At 45.0% G+C, this 23,542-nt stretch overlaps 1 protein-coding gene across 1 annotated transcript in view; it reads right to left on the bottom strand.

Annotated features, from left to right (window-relative positions):
- The window catches only part of FLI1 (Fli-1 proto-oncogene, ETS transcription factor), a 118,932-nt gene that overhangs the window by 8,318 nt on the left and 87,072 nt on the right, over positions 1 to 23,542 (bottom strand). The window contains exon 5 of the mRNA XM_033204352.1: positions 21,931 to 21,996. Coding sequence (XP_033060243.1) covers positions 21,931 to 21,996 — 66 coding nt within the window. The remainder of the gene's footprint in view (positions 1 to 21,930; positions 21,997 to 23,542) is intronic.

The raw sequence follows: 23,542 nt of genomic DNA, 5'->3' as shown, positions 1-23,542 counted from the left end.
CCATGAACAACAAAGAAACCATAAAAACCATCCGAACAAATGGAGCACAAACCTCATCAAACAAGAGTCTGACAGGGTGAAACACAAACCACGCCCTTCAGCCCCTTCTGAGCCTCTCAAACAAATTAGGATAAGAGTTGGGAGACGGGTGGACTCTGATTGCCTGGCCTCATTGTTTCTGGCTAAGAAGATCCAAAAAACAGGGACTTTTTTTTTGTGGAAAAATCCACGTGCAGATGCACATTCCTCAAGGCTCTGGAAAAGCCAGTTCAGTTTTAAAATTACAGTCTTTAGCAACTGGCATGAAAAGCAACACAGAAAGTGAGGGGGATGGGATAGGGAGGAAGGGCAAGGCAGGGGACAAAAGAGAGAGGCAAAGCTCCACTCCTGTTTTTGTTTTTGTTTGACTTTTTTTTCTTTCCTAATTCCTCCTCTAAAGGGATGCTTCTTGCTTAAAAACAAACAAGACAAATGAAAAACCAGCTTGTTTGCAAGCTTGGAATGAGGTGGAAGGCTCTGATAGGCACTTTCTGAGATGTCTTGCTGAGGAAGTGCAATGTTGGCAGTGGCAGAACATTTTTCTTTGAGCAGGAGGAGGCTGCTGCTTAGGCCTCCGGTAATAGATTTGGGACCAACTTCTACACCGCATTGTGTGCATGGCCAGGGAGTGGGTGTGAAGTAATAGGAAACGCGTTTCTTGTCCTTGCATGTGAGTATGAGAGGGTAACTGTGACTGTGAGGAAACACGGGTCATGTGCCCAAGGTGCGGAGGAAACACAAAGGGCTCCTGGAGGTTGAGGGAGAGGTGAGTGGAACTAGGGCCGAGAGAGGGGAGTGGATCAGGCAGGAACAAGGCAGAGGTGGGTGGCGAGATGTCAAGGTGAGGTCTAGAGACAGCCATGGGAGGAGCTGTACCACTGAAGGAGAGCAATGTAGAGGGAGAGAAGAGAGGGCCGAGGCATGTTCAAGGTCTTGCTGATGGTAGCTCAGTAAATTCTGTGACCTTGGCACTGCAGGCAGTGGGAACTAAGGGAGGTTTTGTGCATGCAGCCGTGCTAGAAAACTGGGTGTGGTGAAGAATGAGCTTGTGGTGGTATGTGGGGTGGATCCGACGGCCTGGGGGAAGGAGATCATTCTAGTGGGAGCAGAACAGAAAGTAGAAGAGAAGTGACACATTCAAACAAAAAGAAAAAAAAAAAATCACTAAATTCCAGGAATCGTACATGTCATCTGAACTTCTGACTTGACTTCTGACTTGCTGCATGGATAAAATCTGTCTCGTTTTTCTAAACATTTTTTCTGCTCAATCATTAGTCTACTGAAGGCTTCAACCCTCTCTGAAAGCTATCTGGTAACCACTCACAATTATTTTTTTTTGGAGCCTCAATTATGGCCATGGCTATAGTTATCACTGACTTCTTATCAGCTTTTCTCCCTGTTCTCTTATTCTAGTTCCAGGGACAGAGCAGACATGCAAAAATCTGAAGGCACGACAGAATTCCCTGTCACCAACAGAGGGCGGATGACCATGGGATTTTCCCGTAGCTCTGAGTGATGGAGCCTGGTTGAAGGTGTGCCTTATCAGAGCAGTGGCTTGGCAACCCCATCTTTCTGTGATGACCCAGGGCCTTAGGGAGGAGGCAGCGTTTGAGGGAGCAGTGTGTCCACAGGCCCATCTGATGCAGAAGCCTGGCTAACAGGACTGTGGAAGTCCCAACCAATGCTACAGTCCTCACATAGGTGAAAAAAGGAAGTGACAGAAACACAGAGGCCGCCCAGCAGTCAGCCTGAACTGTGCTCTCACTGTGAAGTAATAGAGTCATAAATAGCAACAGGCCATGCCCTAAGCTGGTGTCTTCATCCAGCGTCCATCCCAGCAGCCTGTGGAGTCAGAGTAGCAAAGACCGCAGGCCTCCCTCTCATTTCTTTTTCATTCCCAAGTAACTGCATGGAAAATCCTCCCACTGGTACCTGGCTGCACAAAGGACAGCCTGAGCCCATTGGCTCTGTGTTTTAACAAAAGCACTCCGTAGGCTCTGGGGCTCGAAGAGACGTCTGGTCAATGTAAGATTTAAGTTAAAACCAGCATTTTCAGAGCAATTTCTGCTCCAAAGAAAAAGCATGAAGATGCAGAAGGCCAAGAACTAAAGTCTTGCATTCTGCCCTAGGGGTATGAAGAACCAGGCCAGTCTTGCAGAGTAAATGAGATACCCAAGTAAACACCCAGCAGGGTGCCCAGCACAGAGGGGGCCTCAGTGGATGTTAGCAATCAAGAATATGGTTTGTGTCATAGACCAAAAAAAATTCAGACCCAGAAACATGTTGGGCAGCCTCCCAAATCCACATTAATTCCCTCCTCCCTGCAACTCCCTCATCCTCCATCCTCTGCTCTTCTATTTCCACTTATCGCATAATTTAATCAGTAATTAATTAGTGTTTGTCGTTTATGGTTCATATCCCCCTCCCTCCTGAACATCAGTTCCGTAAGAGTAGGGATCTCTGTTGGGTCGGATATATCCAAGCACTTAGAACAGGCCCCACACAGAGTTAGTAGACTGTAAGTATTTGTTGAATGAATAGATAAACTTGGCCAATATTTTCTCCTACTTGCTACATATACACAATTCTTCTTATTGTTCATGATATCACTAGTTGAAGAGAACCCAGTGCTCCTACCCTGACTTCACTAAATTAAGCCTCTGGCATAAGATTTCCATCTGGGGTATTAAGGGGTAAAGACTGGGGTATTAAGGGGTAAGGGACACTCCTGTGTCCCCTCTGAGTAGAGTGGATCACAATCCACCTAGTTATGAGGCATAGGCTAAAAGCTTGTTCCCACAGGGAAATCAAGGCCTGAATGCTGCTTGGTGACGTGATGTGCATTTTGTGTGTTTTTAACAATGTCATTGTTGAAGAGAGGGTTCTTTTTTTTTTCCTACTAAAAGTCACTCAGGAAAAATTTAGCAGTGTGGTTATCTCCAGTCCCCAACATACACACAGAGCTATGTCTATATCCTGAATGCAGAAGTCTGGACCAGGGAGCCGACCTAGTGGCTCACATCCCCACACAAACCCCCTTGCAGAGCTGCCTGAGAGCTCCTGTCCCAACCGCCCGTCAGCGCATGGAGTGCGGCTTAGGAGGGGTGTGCCTGCTGTGAGAAGAAGCCTGAGCGTGCATGGAGGCCCTCTAGAATGTGGTGCCTGGAGTCTGCCTCCCAAGAACTGACTTCTGGAAAGACAAACTTGAGGTGGCAGCCAAAGGCCCAGTGTGTAAAAATGTGCCTGTCGGCACCAGTGCACCAGTTGACAATCTAGATCCATTTCCATGGTGGCAGATGGCTTAATCAGCAGACAATCACACTGGTTCTGACAAACTCACTTTTCGCTGTAGTGAAGGCCGACACCTTGGCTTTACAGAGTACCAAGATAACAGATCTTATTATTGTGATTCCCTTTCAGAAGAGTGACCCAAAGAGCTTTGCCTGGAGTTTCTGGTTTCAGGCAGTCCTGAGATCAACTCTTGCCAAAGCAAAGAGGCCAGAGCCTCATTCTGGATAATGAAGACATTGCCAGCCATTGTGGATAATTCAGCCTCACATATATGATGTCCTTAACAGTATCACCATTATGTGATGCTTGGTGGGGCAGAATTTGACACTAAATGGCCTCTTAGATTCCAGGAGAGCCTCCTGGGGTAGAGAAATATGAGCATGGAGATTTTTTTCCTACAAAGTCTCTGTTGGAAGGAGAAAGCTGTTTCTGGACATGACCCTCTCATAGACATACCAGTGTTAACTCAGCTTCTGTGTGAAGCTTTTAACCTGGTCCTAGAAATATGGCCAGACATCTCTGGGAAGATATTTCCTTCAGCTCTGATGCCTCAGCTGTCTGAAAGCCCAAACGTCCCTGCCGGCATGCAGCACTCCACCTTGTGACCTGACTGGAGGCCAGCAACACAGCGACATCAGCCCACAAAAGCCTCTCTCTTCATCCCCTGTGTCATAAAACCTTGCTCTCAATGACTGGGTGGAAAAAGATGAATTTTCCCCAAAACTTCTCATTGAATTTCTGGTTGCCGCTGAGAAGGCTGGCACACCTAACCCTGTTTATCCTTGGAAATCCTGGCTTCTGAATGCAGACCTTTCAGCCGAGCCCAGCAATGGGCAAGGCTGCTCATGCTCCCAGCAGAGCAGGGGCCTTTGGTAGCCAGAACCAGACCTCTTTTCTTGAAAGAATGAAGATGCACAGGAGAAATGCTCAAATCAATGGTAGCCTGGAGACCCAAAGCCCTCAGCTTCCTCAGAGAGCTACGCCCACGAGGAGGAAGATTCACTCTGACTGTGACAGGGAAGAACCTACAGGTGAGCAGTGGTGTTTGTTGTTGGGCTGTCCGACAGGTTATGACATGTACTGGTCAAGGGCTGGACTAGGTGACCCCCTAAAACCCCGTCTCCGTCGGAGGTCCTGTACTTCTAATAGGTCCAGTCTTTGGGGAGGAGCAGCCTCTCCCAGACACCAGCCCTGCAGAAGCTGCTCTCCTCTAAGCGTTCCTTCGTCCTGCGCTCCACCCGCCAGACCTACTGTGCGGCCCGAATCTTCCCAACCCACAGCTCAGGACCAGCTTCTTGTCTGCTGCAGTCTCTGCTCCTCAAGTCCCCACCCTTAGCCCTGCCCCGAGGCAAAGTAGACGCAGGGCCTAGGATGTCATCATGAAAGTATCCTTTCTCTCTGGTGGTCCTGGGGATTATTTGGCAGTTAGGAGATGGGACTTATGATCAGTTAACCTGGGATTGAAATCCCAGTGGCAGACATTGGCCTTGTGGAGTGACCTTGGTCATGTTGCTGCTTTGAATCTCCAGTTCTGCTTCTCTGAAAAGCATTAATAACAAGTGCTTTCTACGGTTGCTATGAGGATTAAATAAACATGTGCTAAATGGTGATTTTAAAAATACACACCATATACATGTAGTCTATTCAATCCTGCTTGCCCCTCTACCATGCTTATCTTGGTGAGATGAGGTTACCAAGTTCATTGAGGAAGGCCTTGAAAAGGAAGAGAAGCCCGAGGGCTATAAAGGAGGAAGGACAGTTTTATTTCTGTGCTCCTGGAACACTGATTCCCAAATTTAAATAAAGTTTGGCTCTCAGGCTGGGTGTGGTGGCTCATGGCTGTAATCCCAGCACTTTGGGAGGCCAAGGTGGGAGGATCACTTGAGGCCAGGAGTTCAAGACGGCAGTGAGCTATGGTTACAGCATTGCACCCCAGCCTGGATGACAAAGTGAGACCCTGTCTCCAAAGCAAAAAAAAAAAAAAAAAAAAAAAAAAAAAAAAATATATATATATATATATATATATATATATATATATAAAATAATAAAAATAAAATAAAATAAAATAAATCATGGCTTTCTTTTAAAAGAAGAGGTGGATTATTATCCTGGACCCTGGTTTGAGAAATCCCACCCCAGAAGACAGACAGGGCTGATGGCTATGGGTGGTCTGCCTGGATGTTAGGCGTAGGCATTACCCAGCATCCTCCTTCCTCCCCTACTGTCAGGTGCCAGAGTCTCTGTCCACCTGGCCTTCAAGCTCAGGACCAAGTCCTCACTGCATCCCACCATTCTAGCAGGGCTATTCAACCTTCACTTCAGTGGCATCTTACATCCCAAAGAGCAACAGAGGAGCTTGGCATCCACTGAGACCTTGGAAGAAGGAAAATATCCAAGGAACGCTTTCCCCAAACTTGGAACTCACAGGGAAAAAACATCCTGGATCAGGTTTCCTTTGCTTAAGGATCTTGTCCTGGAATCCAACAGCCCCTCCGCCTCGGAGCCGACCCTGCTGCGTGGAGCATAATGGAGGTACTGTTGAAGATATTAGATGGGCAAAGGGAAAAAAAGACCTAGGAGGAAAAGGCTTGGAAGAAATGGCTGACTTTTAAATATGAAAAGCGTGGAGAGTGAAGTGGCACATTTGCTGGGCACAGCCTTGCCATGGCCACGTGAGGCTCCCTGCTGAGGCTGGGTCCTTCTTCTATTTCATTTCTCCCACAGGCTCTGTGTCTAAGTGACACAGATGTCTAAATGACCTATTTATTTTGATAAGGCCTCAAAGTGGGATTTTTGGGCCAGCCTCATGTGGAAAAGCAATTCATACTGACTAGATTAACTGGGTGTTTGCCAAAATTTCCTTCCATATTGGGCCATGTAGACGCAACTAAATTGCATACCTCTTAGGTCAAATCTGCCTCTGGTTTAAGAGGATTCTAGGTAGGAAAAAGAAAACATAACAGTTCACTTAGGTAATCAGGCTTGAGGATAAATGAGAGGCGGTTTATGCACAACCCCCTCTGCCCTGCTCTGACCCTCATGGTTGCAATGTTCACAGCGAGGTTGCCCTTCTTCTCCATGGCCATAGGTGTTACACTCTTGTGTCTGTGTAACATTCAGCTTGTATGTCCTTTGTTTTCAAAGTTCTGCAGGTCAAGGCTGGCTGGTGAGTTGTCTTGTGTCTACTGCCCATGTCCTGCTTAGCCTTTGAGTGTAATTGTTTGTACACTTGTGTCCCTTGCTAGGTGATCATCTTTAGGAAAAGGGGCTGTATCTTAATCACCTTTGTTTCTCTCAAAAACTCATTCTTGCCCCTCACCGTCACCAACTTATTGGATTTAATTGATGCCTTATGTCCCACCACACATTTATTCATTCAACAAAGTTTTACTGAATGTCTACTATCTTGCCAGACACTTCTATGTGCTGAGAATACAACAATGGCTAGACAAACGTCCTTCCCCTGCGGAGCCGACATTCAAGACAAATAGTAGATTACATTGTATATTAGAAGGTGATGAATGCTATGAAGAAGAGAAAACCAGAGGAGGGAAGTAGGCAGTGCAGGGATGGGAGGGCTTCTCTGAAAACATATAATTTGAGCCAAGACTTGATCTAACATTATGAAAACAGAGCTCTACATACTTCCATAATTTTATTTTGAAAAGTGACAGATTGCCCGACATTGGTCTCAAAGTCCCTCTGGAAAGCCAATTCCTTTTCATTAGTTTTTGTATGAGTGAGAGTTGTTTATGTTGTAGGATAGCAAAGTTAGCTAAGAAACTTGACAGCATCTCTTTGAAGTTTGGGAGAGGAATAGTGAAAGGCGAGATGAACCCCATCTTTTAAAGACTCAAGCACTTTTCGCATATTTCGAATCAGGTGATTGTCAAGTCTGTGGTCTTGGATTCACGTTGAATTAGAATGGCCATTCAAATCAAGAAACTTTAAATCCCAGCACTTCCCATGATTTGCCTTTTGACCTATGTCTGAAGTACTTTGCAGGAAAGGACAAGTTGCTGGGGTCAGTGTAGCAGAAGTAGACAGGTAACTTCATCCTGAAGGAGCACTACTTCTTTTGTTTGTTTGTTTGTTTTGTTTTGAGACGAAGTCTTGCTCTTGTGCCCCAGGCTGGAGTGTGATGGCGCGATCTCGGCTCACTGGCTGGAGTGTGACGGCATGATCTCGGCTCACTGCAACTTCCATCTCCTGGGTTCAAGCAATTCTTCTGCCTCAGCCTCCTGAGTAGCTGGTATTACAGGTGTCTGCCACCATGCCTGGCTAATTTTTATATTTTTAGTAGAGACAGAGTTTCACCATGTTGGACAGGCTGGTCTTGAACTCCTGACCTCAGGTGATCCACTCACCTTGGTCTCCCAAAGTGCTGGGATTATAGGTGTGAACCACTGCGCCCGGCCAGGAGCAATCCTTCTTTTGTGGCCTGGCAGGTGAGCAGGAAACACTTCAGTCCGTGAGCTGTGCATCCACACATCGGACAGAGCACAGTCGTTAAAAGAAAAAGAACCATCACGTTTTGGTAGGTGGAACGTGGTCTCACTTATTATATCACAGAATCAGAGGCTCCTTTTTAGACTGGAAGGACTTCAGACATTATCTAAACCAGACATGCAAATTAGCACAGGCCCAGAGGCCCAAAGCCTGAGAGAAAGCATATGTGGCCATGTAAGAATTTTAATAGAAATTGAAATTATGACTCATAGCAAAAAACTGCCTCTCTCTAACCTCCTCTAGTATATTGGGCAGGGCTGATAATTATTTTGCAGACAGGCCCAAAAGGCCAAAGACTTCTTGAGCTCAAAGATTTTTCAAAATGATACCAAGAATGATTTTCATCTCTTTGGAAGAGTGATACCTAAAACTTATCAAGCATAGGATCGTTTGTGCTGTTACTAAGGGCTCTTAAAGATTCTTCACGGGAAGAAATTCCATAATTTCTCATGAATCCATTCCAAACAGGGAAATGGCTCATGGCAAAGGAAAGAACTCTGGGCTGAGGGGTCAGAACTCCTTGCTTTGCCTCTCATCTCTGTCAATTATGAGCTGTGTGGTCTGAGGCAAATGACTTAACTTCTCTGAACCTCTTAGTGAACCTCTCTGTAAAAGGTAGATACTTGGCAGGGGCAGGAGAGAGTGGTGTGATTATTCTTAAATTTAAGAGTTTGGAAAAGCAAATAGCACACTGGATCCTCACAGGGATCTTTTGAGAATAAATGAGACCGTGCATATGAAAATGCTTTCTATACTCTAAAGCATCCCACAGAATTCTAGCTGATACTGTTTTTCAGAGTTTAGTTCATGAGACATAAGAAGTTAATTTTTCTTGTGTCAACCAAAGCTAATTTCTTCTGGTTCTTCCTTTATTGGAGCAGGATTGAGTAAATATTCAATGGTATTTACTGAATATCTACAGGGCTGGAAGAAAAGAGCCAGGAGAAAACTCACAATTAAAGACCACAAGGTAATCTGTAATTAGGTCCATAAATAGCTGTAAATGAGGTGAGGCTCTGAGAAGAGACTATAGTCTTAAGGAGGAATAAAAATGTATCTCGAGGCAGATAGGAATTGAATCAAGTTTCAAAGAGTGTGTTGGATTTTGACACATAAAGTAATTGTCCCACTCAATTTTTACCATCTTTTCTTTAGAATATTTCAAATACAAGAATTTAAACTTTATCAAAGAGGCATGTTAAGCCTCTTTTTAAAATTTTTATTTTGAGACAGGGCCTCACTCTATCAGTCAGGCTGGAGTGAAGTGGCGCAGTCTTGGTTCATTGAGGCTTTGACCCCCTAGGCTCAAGCAATTCTGTGCCTAAGCCTCCCAAATAGTTGGGACACAGGCCCGTGCCACCATGCCTGGCTAATTTTTTTTATTTGATGTAGAGATTGACTCTCACCATGTTGCCTATGCTGATCTTGAACTCCTGAGTTTAAGTGATCTTTCCGCCTTGACCTCCCAAAGTGTTGGGATTACAGGTGTGAGCCACCACACCTGACCCATGTTAAACATCTTGATCTTACGGATCCCGAGACCCAAAAGAAAAAACCCACTGACATCCTGGATAGTGTTTCTAGCCTCCATGTTTCCTCCTCAAAGCCTTTCTTTCCTCCAACAAGGATATTTCATGAGAAACAACCTCTTTATTAACTTAGATAAGGGCTTCTGAAGAGAGAGAGTTATTAAATCTATAAAAAGAGATTAGAAAGGTTTTTATATTAAAATACAAATGATGTTTCCTATACATTGGCCTTTCACTAGAAGATACCCTAAACTCATAGATCTCTGTCTGGCATAAAAGAAGCTTCTCTGTCTCTGTCTCTCTCTCTCCAGATAGATGAAAGAAAGAATTTGGTTGATGAGAATTTGGTTAAACAAGTTTCTTTTAAATACCTTCCAGCTACCAGTCCCCTCAAATAACCTCCCTGTGGTGGAATTTCTAAATCAGTATATTAGGCAGAACCAACACATTTGGAATACTCTTTACTGAGGTGGCCCCTGGTAGGACATTGTGGGCCTGCCCCTTTTTTTCCCAAAGTATTTTGGGACCCTTCTCCTTTAAACAGCCAACGGGGATCACTTTTAACTTCTATCACGAACCAAGCAATGGCAATGAAGCTGCATCAAGCAAGGCCAACTGCACTTGGAGTCTTTGCTCTGTTGTCTGGAGTGGGATGAGTGTGCAGTGTCATGGTGAAACTTGGTAGAGATGGGAGGCCTAAAATAGTAACATCCGAGAGTCTGCAGATAAATTAGAAGACATGCAAAACCCAAATGGCCCACCCAGTGGGTGTGAACTGCCACTGAGAACTGTCATGGAGCTCTACCCTGCCAAGTACTCAGGGTCAAGAAGGCCCCTCCCTGGCAGTGCAGGAGGAGTCGTTGTTGGGCTGAGTCCAGTGGGAACCAATGGGGAGGGTGCTCTGGAGTCCCCCAGCACCATTCCCACAGCCTGGCACCAGTTCCCTGCTCCACTTGGAGATTTACCTAATGTCACCCTCCTTTACTAAAATGTTGCTGGGCTCATGCATTCATTGTCACCATCATTAATGTTGCAGAACCCACGGGTGCCTGTGAGGGTCTTGATTTATTCAGAGTGCATCTTAGGGCAGCTCTGATAAGAAAGGCCAAAGACAGCCCAGGGAGGGCAGAAAGGGCAAAGTGGGAACTTCTGAGTGGCCAGTTGCAGTGCCTGGCCTGGCACCTTTAGGCACAGGGGTGAGAAGAGGTGAACTCTGTAGTGGCAGGAAGGTGCCTTTCTTCTCCAGTTAAGCACTGGGATGAAGCCCTGGCTCTCAATACTGGGGCAGTGCAGGGGTTGGACATTCCAGAGCAATGGAAGGAGATTATTCTAAGAACATAAGTGTTCAGCTCCAACGTTCTCCTCATTCCTTCATCTACCGAGGGCACAGGCGAATTTATGAGGGGCTGGAGCATTCTGGACGTGTCTTTAAGATGCTTTAAGCTGATTTTGACATCTCTTCCTTCTCCTTGGGAATCATGGGTTTGTGAAGCTTACAGAGGCAGAGGATTACCCATGAAACTGGTAGAGCTATGAAATTATTTGAGGGAAACTTTATTTCTCTCAAATAAATTTCCCTCAAATAATAAATTTATTAAATTTATTGACTTTATCCATCCCCACTCTTATTTTGTTTTGTCTCTGAGACAGGGTCTTGTTCTGTTGCCCAGGTTGGAGTGCAATGGTGCAATCTTGGCTCATGGCAGCCTCGATCTCCTGGGCTTGAGCAATACTCCTACCTCAGCCTCTGGAGTAGCTGGGACTATAGGAACACATCACTACGCCTGGCTACTTTTGTTTATTTTTTGTAGATATGGGGTCTAGTTGTGTTGCCAGGGCTGATCTTGAACTCCTGGGCTCAAGCGATCCTCTCACCTTGGTTTCCAAAGTGCTGGGATTACAGGTGTGAGCCACTGTGCCTAGATGGTTTCTTAAATTCAGTTTATTGAAATTCTTATCAATAGACTGTTACTCAATATAATACTTTCTTTTCTAAATCTCTTTTGTTACTCAATATAATACTTTCTTTTCTAAATCTCTTTTTGCCCTTTATCCTCTTAAATGTAGTATGAAACACAAAAGGATATGTATACAATTAAATAAATTATAAAGCATAACAATGGGAAGAAATCTGTGAAACCACCACAAATGATGCTTCCTATACGTTGGCTTTTCACTAGAAGATGCCTGAAACCCATTTGTCTCTATGTGGCATGGAAGAAGCTTCCTCTCCCTTTCTCTCTCCAGAGACAGATAGAAAGAATTTGACTGATGAGCATGGACAAAGCACGTTTTTTAAAAATACTTTGCAGCTCCATTGCCACCGCCCCACCACACCCAGCAAACAACCTCTTTAAAGTGGAATTTCTAAAATTCTAAATTGTTAGATTGCTTCTTGAAATGCAAATAAGATTGATTGCATTGGGTCAGGCTCCTGATTTTTTAGGTGGTAGCAGGAATCAACAGATGAATATATCTTAACAACTAGACAACATCAGCTACCTGGGGGAAATGCATGATGGGGGTGGTAGATGGAGTCGGAAAGTACCATTTCGGAGCTCTTGCCATTGCCTAGGTGGGGAGGGGACGGCAGGAACAGGCTCTCTTCTGTTTCATACTAGCTTTGTGATTCAGGCTTAACATCATACCTGTGATTCAGGTAAAATGGGAATAATCATAGTCCCAACTTAATAAGGTTTTATGAAGGATAAATGTGAAGTGAATAGGAAATTTCTTGGCACATAGTAGGTGCTTAACAAATGTTAGCTCTTATTGTGGCTGCCTGGGGCATAAGAAAAGTTAAGACAGGAAGGTGGAATTGAGCAGAAAGTACATTCTCCCTGCAATGTCACCTTTCCTTGGCTTGGCGTGTCCTCAGCCTCCTCCTGATGGGCATAGACCTGAAGGACCTGTGGAGTCCAGCTGAGAGCAGGATCCTGTGGTGGTTGGGCCAAGAGGGGGCTCTGGTGCCATCATCTTGTGACTGAAATCTGTTCTTTATCAATCTTGCCTCCTTGCTCAGGGATGGGACTGATCACAGCTTCCAAGGAACCACCCTGGGGTCCCAAGCAATGGAAATTTAGGACAGGGTAGAGAGGAAAGGCAGTGCCACGCCAGCAGCTGCAGTGGATAGAGCCAAAACATCCACCTTGCAGGAACATCTCAAAGGGTTAGTTCTACACCAAACTGCTGGGGAATAGTTTAAGGTACTTTGCCTATTGTTTTCATCCATCCATCCAATAGTCCCCACCTTCAAGATGCTTCCCGTCTCACAAGACAGAAGACTGCTAGGCTAGAATCTATTGAATGCTGCATTGGTAAAACAGTGGGAATAAGCAAAGCATCCTGGGGAAGAGCGGACAAGGCCGTAATGAGGCGATGCTGTCTGATCTGACCAGGGCCCTTTGGGTGAGTGCTGATTCCTGGAATATGGATTGCGGGTGGGGACTGAGACGAATGGAAGGTATACCTGGCAAAGGGAAAATGGGGAAACATGATTCCAAAGTGCATTTGAAGATAGGGTACACAGGAACTAAGTCATATTTGAAGGACAGGTCTTTAGGTCAGAACCTAAATGGGCAAAGCGGTATTACCAGAACAAAGCTGTCACACCTCCGTGCTCCAGGGAGATCCAGACAGTTCTGGAACTTGTCTCTAGCGGTCCCACAGAGCTGAATCTGGATGGTCTTCCAATAGGAACACTTTGAAGGGTGGGTGATCACCTCACAGTCCCTCAGGTTATGGTGGTGACTCAACTGGGTCTGAGTAATTAAAAGAAACCCCAGGATGGCCCCGTTCCCAGGCAGAACACGGGCTCCTTTGAACTCTAGGTGGTCACCCCTAATTGTGCCCGTGGCCTGCATAACCTCTGGTAGCTTTGAGGACATCTGAGTTCCCTCCACAGTGGGATGTATGGTGATGTGCTTCATTAAAATAATCCATCAATCAACAGAGAAACTGGGGAGAATGATCATTGGAAGATAAGGTTGTTTGTATCTATTTCAAAAGAATCCTCAAAGAAGTAAAACGTACATACACAAAATTCCTCCTCTGATGGAACAGGCCCACTTTTAATAAGGCAGTGGACTGATACTCAGTCTTTTGCCTCATTATCCTGGAACAAATTTACACTTGTCTTAGGAAACGGGCTAACTGTTTCCAATAATTTGAGAAAAGTGTGTCCTAGTCGCTGTGTAAGCCACACGTGTGCAATAGCAGTTCGCACAGCACACCCACGAAAAGAAATAACAGTCCTTTTACTTAGAGAAAGGAAGGATAATGGTTACTTAGAAAGTGTCCCAGACAAGCTGTCAAATTGAATTCAGAGAGCTGGAGTCTGACTCCAGGACAGGGCGGGCTGGCTAAATTCCCGAGGGATTGGGGTTTCCTGCCTGCTCCAGCTTAGAGACAACGAGTCTTTGTTTCCAGTTCTCTCGCTCTCCCTCCTCCCCCGATCTCTGTTTCTCTCTGTCACCCTTGTTCTTTCTCTCTCTCTGTCTCTCTCTCTCTCTCTTAATCTCTCTCGTGGAAAAAAAAAAATGCAACTCTCCGAAGAGGGTCAGATAGAAAGCAGACAGAACATTAACTCAGGAATTTCAAAGGAAAACAGTTTTTAAAAAATAAAATGGAGAGAGTAAGCTACTGTCTATCCCATAATCATAAATCTTGCCTTTGGACCACAGAAACAGCATACACACACACACACACACACACACACACACATCCAGCAATCATCCCTGATTTTGCTAAGAATGGCTTAGACGCATTTTATCATAAAGGAAGAACATATAATGACAATGTTCTTCAAGGCTCTCCTGCGAGGCCACAGTACCCTCCAATTGGAAGTGTGTGTGCGCTGATGTAGATGGAGCCTGTGGGGCCACAGAACCTGCTGCATGAGAGATGTTATTTACTCCCTAAAAATAACAGATTACTTCACAGTATTACAGGCCTTTTCCTTCGGGTACACATGTTCCAGACCAAGCCCCCATATGCAGGGCTCTACAAGGCAACACACACACAGCCCACCTCCACACTGAGCACCAGCTTGTGCCCTCCCGTACACATACACACACACACACACAAGGCTGCCCAGCGCCCGCCCTCCCAAGGACTGCACCCAGGAGCGCATCAGCTTGATACAGGCTGTGCATATTGCAAGGAACAAAGGTGCCGTACTCGGGAACCCGTTCGCCCGGAGAAATAAGGCAGAGATGTCTTGAGGCATTTTTTGAGTTATGGAAAATTTCAAAGATATATAAACGTAGAGAGCAGAGTCTAATGAACCCTGAGGCCCCATCACCCTGCTTTAAGAATCATGAATTCATGGTCAATCTTATTTCAGCTCCATGCCCACCTACGCTGCTCTCCCTGGCCCAGTTGTTTTGATACAAGTCCCTGACTGTCAGCTCCTTCACTGAGCTTCCTGTCTCACAATGAAAGGTCTAACTGCACCCGGTTCTCCAGGTTTCAGAAAGCCATGGTGCATAGGTTCTATCCCAGGCTGTCTTCCTGAAACCCACATCCAACACCCAGGCCTCAGTTATTCCTGCAAGGGCTCACCTGGGCTCCCGTCTCCAAAGCCCAACTTGAAAACTCACACCCACTCCAGCAAGCACACTGGTTTCCTTGGTGCCAACTCACACCCACCCCAGCAAGCACACTGGTTTCCTTGGTGCCAACTCACACCCACCCCAGCAAGCACATTGGTTTCCTTGGTGCCTTCCTCCTTCCCTTTGCTTCAGTATCTATTTCCAGCCCTGCCAGGCTGGATCTTGCCAGAGGTCTCCAGCTTTCACTATGACTTCTAAAATCGTAACGGACATCCATACAGGAGCTAAACGCAGGGGAAATGGAAAGACGTGGTAATATATGTGAATCGCTCTCACTCCAAAGCACAGTAGCCCCTTCCTTACTTGGCTGTGTGTCTCTCTGTTTGACTAGAACCTGCTTGAGGGAAGGTGGTGTGCTGTGTTCACCATAGTTTCAGGGCTCAACCTGGGATTCTATGCACAGAAAATTCTCCATAAGAAAGAAATGAATGAATAGAGGAGAGCATCAATCACATAATTTAGGTCTATTCCTGACTAAGGTACCAGGTATCGACAATACCTGCCTACGTAGGAATAAATGTATGTATTTGTCTTCACTCCCTATGTGACCATGGCTGGGTCCACACCTTCTCTGGCCTCAGATCTCTTCTGTTCTGTAAGGGATTTGGAAAAGATGTTCAGCTCGAGTATTAATGATTTTCCATCCCTTCATTACACTCAGAGAACGTCTTGCGTGTAGCATACATTGTTGTGTTTTGATTACATGCAGTTTTATATTTCCTTCATATGTCATAGGTGTGTCTCCCTAAAAAGTTGTGTTTTTGCCTTGTTTTTTGAGACAGAGTCTCACTCTGTCACCCAGGCTGGAGTGCAGCAGCGTGATCTTGGCTCACTGCAACCTCTGCCTCCTGGGTTCAGAAATTCTCCTGCCTCAGCCTCCCTGGTAGCTGGGACTACAGGTGCCCACCACCATATCTGACTAATTTTTTATTTTTAGTAGAGATGGGGTTTCACCATGTTGGCCAAGCTGGTCTCGAACTTCTGACCTCAGGTGATCTGCCCACCTTAGCCTCCCAAAGTGCAGGGATTATAGGCGTGAGCCACTGCCCCTGGCCCCCTAATAAGTTTTAAAGCAGCTTGGCTAGCTATGTATAGTATCCTTCACAACCCTTGGTACAGTGTCAACATCTGGTAAACCCTCAAAAATATTGTAATTAGTTTGCAATAATAATGTTAACTACTATCATAATTTTCACTATAATAAATTAGAATAACAATTTACTATCCTTATTATAACTTTTATTGAGCACTTATTGGTGTGTCGGACATTGTGCTGATTTATGAGCTTTACATCATCCCTGAAGGGGCACTACAATTATCCTCATTTATACATGAGGAAACTGAGGCAGAAAAGTGTGAGCGCATTGTCCAGGTCACAGTCTGAGTCCAGAGCCTGAGTTTTAATCAATATGCTGTAATGCTGAAATAGGAGACCAATGCCCGCCTTAGGTAAATTGAGAGCATTAAAGAATCCTTACAATGTTGTCAGATGCTTGCATCAAGTATGCTGAGATAATGATTCCAGAAGCAGCCTAGAGGAAGGACAGAACACAGCAAAGGCCTGAAGTTGAGTCTTGTACTGCTTCATGACCTGGGTGCCTTCTAAGGACTCCTGAAATCTCTGTGTGCCTTGTTTTCATTATCTACAGAAGGGGGATAAAAATACTACCAGTCTTGTCATCTCATGGTGATGGCACCAGAGGGCACAAACGGGATAATGGAAAGGAACGTGCTTGGCAAACCCTACCGGGCTGCCAAAAAGCTGTTGTTACCACGTGCACAGCTCCTGCCACCTAGGACTCTCCTGGAGAGAAGCCAGGCTCTCATTAACATGGACTTCAGCACCAACCAGGCATTTCACTCTAAGGGACACAGAAAGGTAGTTTCTCCCCTCTCTTTTCCATACTTAGCATGCAAGCCGACAGACTTTTTATCCATTAGCCAAGGCAACGGCTGGAGATGGCCATTCCGCCTGCAGTGGGGCTGCGGTTTTCTGTTTCTGCGTTCAATGGCAGCCCTGAAAGGCTCCCAGGCTGGGGCTAGAAGCTCAATGCTCCACAGGCCCTTGGCTGGTTGATGAGTTCCAGGAGTTAATAAACAAGGAACTCAATATCCTCCGTCTTTTGGAAAGTCAGAGGTATTTAAACAGATTCAGCATGAGGAACTAAGGAAATGAGGGCTTAGGCATGCAAAGAAGCTCCGAGGAGGAGATGTGCTGATTCTTGCACGCTGCTGGGCCAGCTGAGTGAGCTGGGAAGGCCTCCGGCAGGGTTTGCCCAGAAAAACAAAGTGAAGCTCTGACCTGGGACCAGGGCAGACACACGCACATCTGCAGCCTGGAGGACTGGAGAGAACAAGGTGTGGAAAAGTCAGTAGCCCTGACTCCAGGACTCTAATATGCTTGAAAAGGTCACTTAACTTCTGCAACCCCAGTGTCCTTCCTATAAAATCACGTTACCAACACCCTATCTACTTTTTAGAGGACTGAATGAGGACATGTCAGAAAGAAATTTCTGAGATGTACTAACGCACAGTTGTCAAAATCAGTAATATCATACATCAATAAAATCAGTCATCAATGACAATGACAAAAAAAATGAATCAGGATCGTACAGTCTCTTCACTTGCCTACACCTTTGTCAATATACCAGTAGGGCCTGCTATTCCTTTTCTAGGACAATCTGGGGCCAGACAACTGCCCAGTGCATCTCCAAGAAAATCTGGAGTAGCTCTAACATGGGCCTCATTTCTCTCCAGTTTGTCTCTGTTCTATAAAGCAGGCTTCTCTAGCTTGGCTGCAGCTTGGATTATAGGAATAACGCGGAGAGCTCTAACACATTTCCAATGTCCAGGAGTCATCGTTGGAGATTCTGAATTAATGCGTCTTTTTTTTGGCACTTGGGCATCAGTATTTTTCTATTTTGATTTTTGCATTTACAAAATTTTAGCAAAATATGTAACATAAAACTTACCATTTTAACCATGTTAAGTGTACAATTTAGTGCCATTAAGTACATTCACAATGCTGCGTGACGATTCCCACCATCCATCTTCAGAACCTTTTCATCTTCCCAAATGGAAACTCTTACCCATTAAACACTAACTCCACATTTCCACTCCTTGCCACTCCTGGTAACCACCATCTACCTTCTGGCTCTATAAACTTGACAGTTACCTCCTATGAGTGGGCTCATGCAATATTTGTCCTAGGGTCAGTATTTTAAAAGATCTCCAGGTGATTCTCTGTGCTCTCAGAACTAAGGGCTGATGCCAACCATAAGTTGTGTATCGGTTCATCTTTGGAAAGAGAAGAGTTTAGGGATGAAGTTGGAGCTGATAGTGGGAAAACCGCACGGACAGAAATCAAGTAATGCAAAACATTCACATCTTTGCCCAAGTTACTTTTAGGGTAGGTATTGCTTTTGCAGAAAGGCAGCTGAAAGAGAAAGGCTGTATTTGTCAGAAAGTGAGGGGCTTCTAGTCTAATCCTCTAACCTGGTTTGAGTCCTTGCTCTGCCATTGAGTAGCTGTGTACCCTTCAGTGAGTCACTTAATAGTGCTGAACCCCACTTTCTTTGTCTGCAAAATAGAGATAATAATATCTACTTCAAAGACCCAGTGCAAGGCTCCAAAGCAAAACATATGAAGGTGTCTGATATATTCCAAAACCCTTTATAGGTGACAGCTGTGGCTGCTACTGTAAATGAACAATAGCTTTTATCCTAATTTATTTTTTAAGGGCATTAGCCTTGATAAACTAAAGGAGGAGCATAACTACGCTAGCTGGATCCAATCCATGTCCATAGAATATTTAATTTAAAGGGGCTTAAAGATTGTTCTAAATTAATTTTTAAAATCTAGTCTTACTTCCTGGGCACAAATAACCCCTAGAGATTGCAGCCATTTTCAAGAGACAAGCTGGAAGGGTGATTATACAATTTTAAAGCAAAAAGCCATTCTAATTTGATAAGTGCTTTGAAGACACATTAATAGACAGCATCTCCTCAATTTCCTTGCTTTGTGCTTGATGCCAGCACCTGCCCTTTGTGGACTGCACCAGTGTGCACTCACACACACACGCGCGCACACACACACACACACACACAGAGCTCTGGTGCTCTTGATGAACTCTGGATTTGTTTGGGGCTGTGTGTGTCTTATTCAAAGAAGATGGAGCCAAGGTTGCCTGATGTCTTCTAATAGCTAATAGATAGTGTTTAGAGCAGAGCAGGAGAGCCAGTGAGAGGTGGGGAGGAGGCAGGGAGGGATAGAGGGAGGGCTTGGTTAGCCTTGTCTTGCTAATGTACTTTGTTTTGTGGCTTGATGGGTCGTTCAGACAGATTCAGACCACCTCACAAGGGGAAGGCATAGAAGAGCAAGACAGCTCAAGTGGAGAGCTTTACTGGGGACAAAAGATGCACCTGCAAAGCACAGGCTTAATCGTCTCTAGAGGCCAGGCCCAATGTTGGGAGATAAATGCCGGCACCACCTGAATAAGGTCCTGGCAACATGCGTTTGCCCGGATACTACAGTTAATTCATTTCAGAAGAGGGGTTGCTACCCAGCAAGAGGGAGCTGCTCCTGCAATAAGCCTGAATGAGCCAGCAGTGTTACAAATATACTCCCTAAACACAAAAGGGCCAAGGGAAGGAAATGCATATAGCAGGTAGACGACAGGGCTGAATAGTAAGACCTGCGGAGGAGGAGGAGGAGGAGGAGGAGGAGGAGGAGGAGGAAGGAGGTGGCTAGCAACACATTTCAATTTGGATAAACCAGTTTCTAAACTAAACCCTATATCTGAAGTCCAGTATCAGAAAATCTTTCATTAGCTCTGCTTCAGAGCCTCACTGGCTAATTCTGATGTTGGTAGCAGGTTGTAGCCTGAAGTGTTGGAGAAACTTACAAAAATTCGAATTCAGCAGTTCAGAGGTTAGGGCTCCTCCCATCCCTCTCTCCCTCCTTCCCTTCCTTCCTTCCTTCCTTCCTTCCTTCTAGCCTTGCTTCCCTCCCTCCCTATCTTCCTTCCCTTCCCTTCCTTCTCTCTTTCTCTCCCTGCAGTCATTTCCCCCTTCTTTTTTCCTTCCTTCCATTTGTGGATCCCTATCCACAAATGAAATACAACTCAGTATGTGAAAGAAATCAAAGGACAGTGGCCCTTGAGCCCTCGCAATGTGGCTCCTGTCATCTCCTTAGAAGCCAAGAGCTCCAGAGTCAGGGCTGGCCTCTTGCTGACCGAGTTCCTCCCTTCATTTGACAGGAAACTGAGGTTCAGGGTCTGAAGTGATTTTCTCACGGGAAGCCAAAGGTGCCCTGACCTTCAATCTGATGCATTTGCCACTAAAATATATTTTCTGTCTTACAGATATTTGCAACAGCATATTAAAATAGGTCATCAAGTGGAATCTGACTCACAATGTAGAATGAATCCATAGAAATTCAGTTTTCATGATAAAACTCAAGAAATCTGATTTGGAAAGGAAAAACAGTGGCAGAAACAGGACTGGCTCAGGGTGAATAGGAGAGAAGGAAGCACATGAAAAAACACAAATATTTAAAAGTGGATTCATTCCGTTGTATACCTCTTCCACTAAACCTTCTGGCCATTATTCAATTATAAATTGTTAACAGGAAACACAAATTTCTATGTGCTCAAAGTTGTAACCTTGGGCAAGACACCCAGCTAGTGTCTTTGGGTCTCTGTTTCCTTCCTACCCCATGCGGATGTTGAGCCAAATGGTCTTTCCTTAGAAGAACCTTTGTTTCTCTGAAACGTTATGCTATGCTGCACTATACGTAACTGATCCTGAGAGCTTCCGCCTTTCTTCTATATTATGGGGAAGGTGAGTTAGAGAAAAACTGGGGACAGAGAGCGAGCCAAGGAGGACAGAGTGCCTGCCACACTCTTATTATTTATTCTTCAAGCTCCTATTCAAAAGTCCCCTCCTCTGTGGAATTTTTGCCATGCCATGCAAATATTTTTTCCAGTCTCTCTCTGGTTCCTAATAATTATGCGTTCACATTTTTTTCTCCTTTAAACCAGGTACCATGAATTACTCACTTGTTTCAATGCCTGAAATCTAACACAGTATCGGAACCATTCCTCACGACGTTTCATAAAGACACTGAGCAATGCTATTGTGACATTTACTAAAATCTTCATTGGCAAAGAGCATGTGCTGAGGCAGTTTTCCTTCTCAACAAAACCAAACCAAACCAGACCAAACCCTTAAGCCACCATTTAAAAAATGTATTGACATTGCTAAAATTGTTTTTGAGACAGAGTCTCACTCTATTGCCCAGGCTGGAATGCAGTGGCGTGATCTCGGCTCATTGCAGCCTCTGCCTCCTGGGTTCAAGCGATTCTCATGTCTCAGCCTACCGAGTAGCTGGCATTACAGGTACCTGCCACCATGCCTGGCTAATTTTTGTATTTTTAGCTGAGATGGGGGTTTTGCCATGTTGGCCAGGCTGGTCTTTGAACTCCTGACCCCAAGTGATCCGCCCACTTCAGCCTCCCAAAGTGCAGGGATTACAGGTGTGAGCCACCATGACCGGCTGCTAAAATTTCTTCGGAAAAAAACCTTTAAGGGTAGACATGCTGGAATCCTTGAAATCCTCATTTCATTATTTTCATCAGAGAAAACTCCCAACTTTCAACTTTGAAAGGAAGAAGCATTCATTTTTTCCTAAACGTAACATGTTTTCCTGCATGGAGTGACAACTTCAAGTTGTATCTTTGTGATATTATTACAAGATACTGTAAAACCTTCTTTACTGTACTTTTGCAACTGGTAGCACAAGCGGCAAAAGTCTTTGGCTTCTCGTCTTTGTATGCTAGGAGAAGTTGAGTGGAACAAGCAAGCTGGTTTTTTGCCACAACCTTAACTGCACGGGACTGTGTCATGTCTGGTTCAGAAGAAAAAGTTAAGTGCACAAAAGAACAAACTTACCTTCTTTGACACTCAGTCGTGAGGATTGGTCTGTGTGGGAGGTTGTATTATAGGCCAGCAGTGAACCTGAGAGGCAAAACATAAACAGGTTATCACCCAAATGTTCTTCTGAGACCAAGAGTAGAGATGACATGAGGAGGGAGTGGAAAGGGAAAGAGATGGGGAGAGGGGAAGAGGGACAGAGGACTCCTAGAAAGAAAGGAAAAGTGAATGGAATCCATTTGCATGGAGACAATCATACAGGCCTGTAATAACTTTATGGCGTAAAGAGACAGAATATATTGGAATGAAATGCTCTCTGGGGAAACAAACAGCATGAGCCTGAGCTGCCATATTCGTCGTTCCAAAACGCTCTGGTCTGTGCCGTCTCATGATGGGAACACAGCACTGAGAACCAGTGAACCTGGGTCTGTTCCAGTTGTTATTAACTCACCATGTGACAGTTGGTGAGTGACTTGACATGTCTAGATTTTGATTTTTTTTCTTGAACTAGAGCAGAGGTTGGCAGACTTCTTCTATCAAAAGGAGAGAGTAAATATTTTGGCTTTATAGGCTAACTACAGTCTCTGTTGCACAGTCTTCTTAGTTTTTGTTGTTTTGTACATGGGCCACTTTTGGCCAGATTTGGCCTGCAGCTTATAGTTTGCCATGGCCTGGAGGAGAAGCTAGTATCACTCCTTCCTGCTGTGGTATCCTTTGGGTTTACGTACATATGAGTCCTTTCCCAGGTAAGGGTAAGGTGCACGGGTATCTGTTACTGGTGGAGGAGGCGCTGGGAGTTGGGAAGGAGGTGAGTGGTAGTATTCCAATAGGAACTTTTGCTTCCCTTCACCTATGTCTAAGAGCACGCACTGAACCTGGGGAGTCCTGCGCTGAATTTTCTGTAATCTCAGAATGCTGATATCCAATCTTTAAAAATTCAACTTCAATGCATACCTCTTCTATACCCAGAACTTCGAAAGAATAATTTGTTGTTGTTGCATGTAAAACATATTCTCCCTTCTTTCCTAAAACTAGATTTGTTCCTCTGTTTAAAGTGAATTCAAGGTTGTAATTTATGAAATGTAGGCATTTTTGCCATTCTCTTTGTGACTCTCCTAGGGAAATCTTAAAGAGCCCTCGAAACTAGGGCTGGGATCTGCTTTTACAAAACATACCATAAGCTCAACACATGTGTTCGAGGCTAAGAAAATTCTTCTAAACAACCCTTCTCCCTGCTCCCTGTGGCCGAGTGGACTGGCTTGGGTGCCATGGGTGGGAATGGGCTGTCAGACACTCCTATTTTTAGTCTCCAGTCATGGAAGGGATGCAGAAATGGAGCTGCCGCCTCACCCAGCTGTGGGCGTTTGGTTGTGTGCCTCAGAGAAAATGTGTGCACTACCCAAGCCAGACGATGAGGAAGTAATTTATTTATTTATTTTTGAAATGGAGTTTCGCTTGTTGCCCAGGCTGGAGTGCAATGGCACGATCTCAGCTCACTGCAACCTCCGCCTACCAGGTTCAAGCGATTCTCCTGCCTCAGCTTCCCCAGTAGCTGGGATTATAGGCATGCGCCACCACGCTCGGCTAATTTTGTATTTTTAGTAGAGATGGGGTTTCTCCATGTTGGTCA

This window comes from Trachypithecus francoisi, unplaced genomic scaffold, assembly GCF_009764315.1.
Source record: "Trachypithecus francoisi isolate TF-2019V2 unplaced genomic scaffold, Tfra_2.0 Lachesis_group8, whole genome shotgun sequence".
NCBI lineage: Eukaryota > Metazoa > Chordata > Mammalia > Primates > Cercopithecidae > Trachypithecus > Trachypithecus francoisi.
The sequence above is the reverse complement of the archived record's forward strand: the minus strand, read 5'-3'. Positions and strand labels throughout refer to the sequence as shown.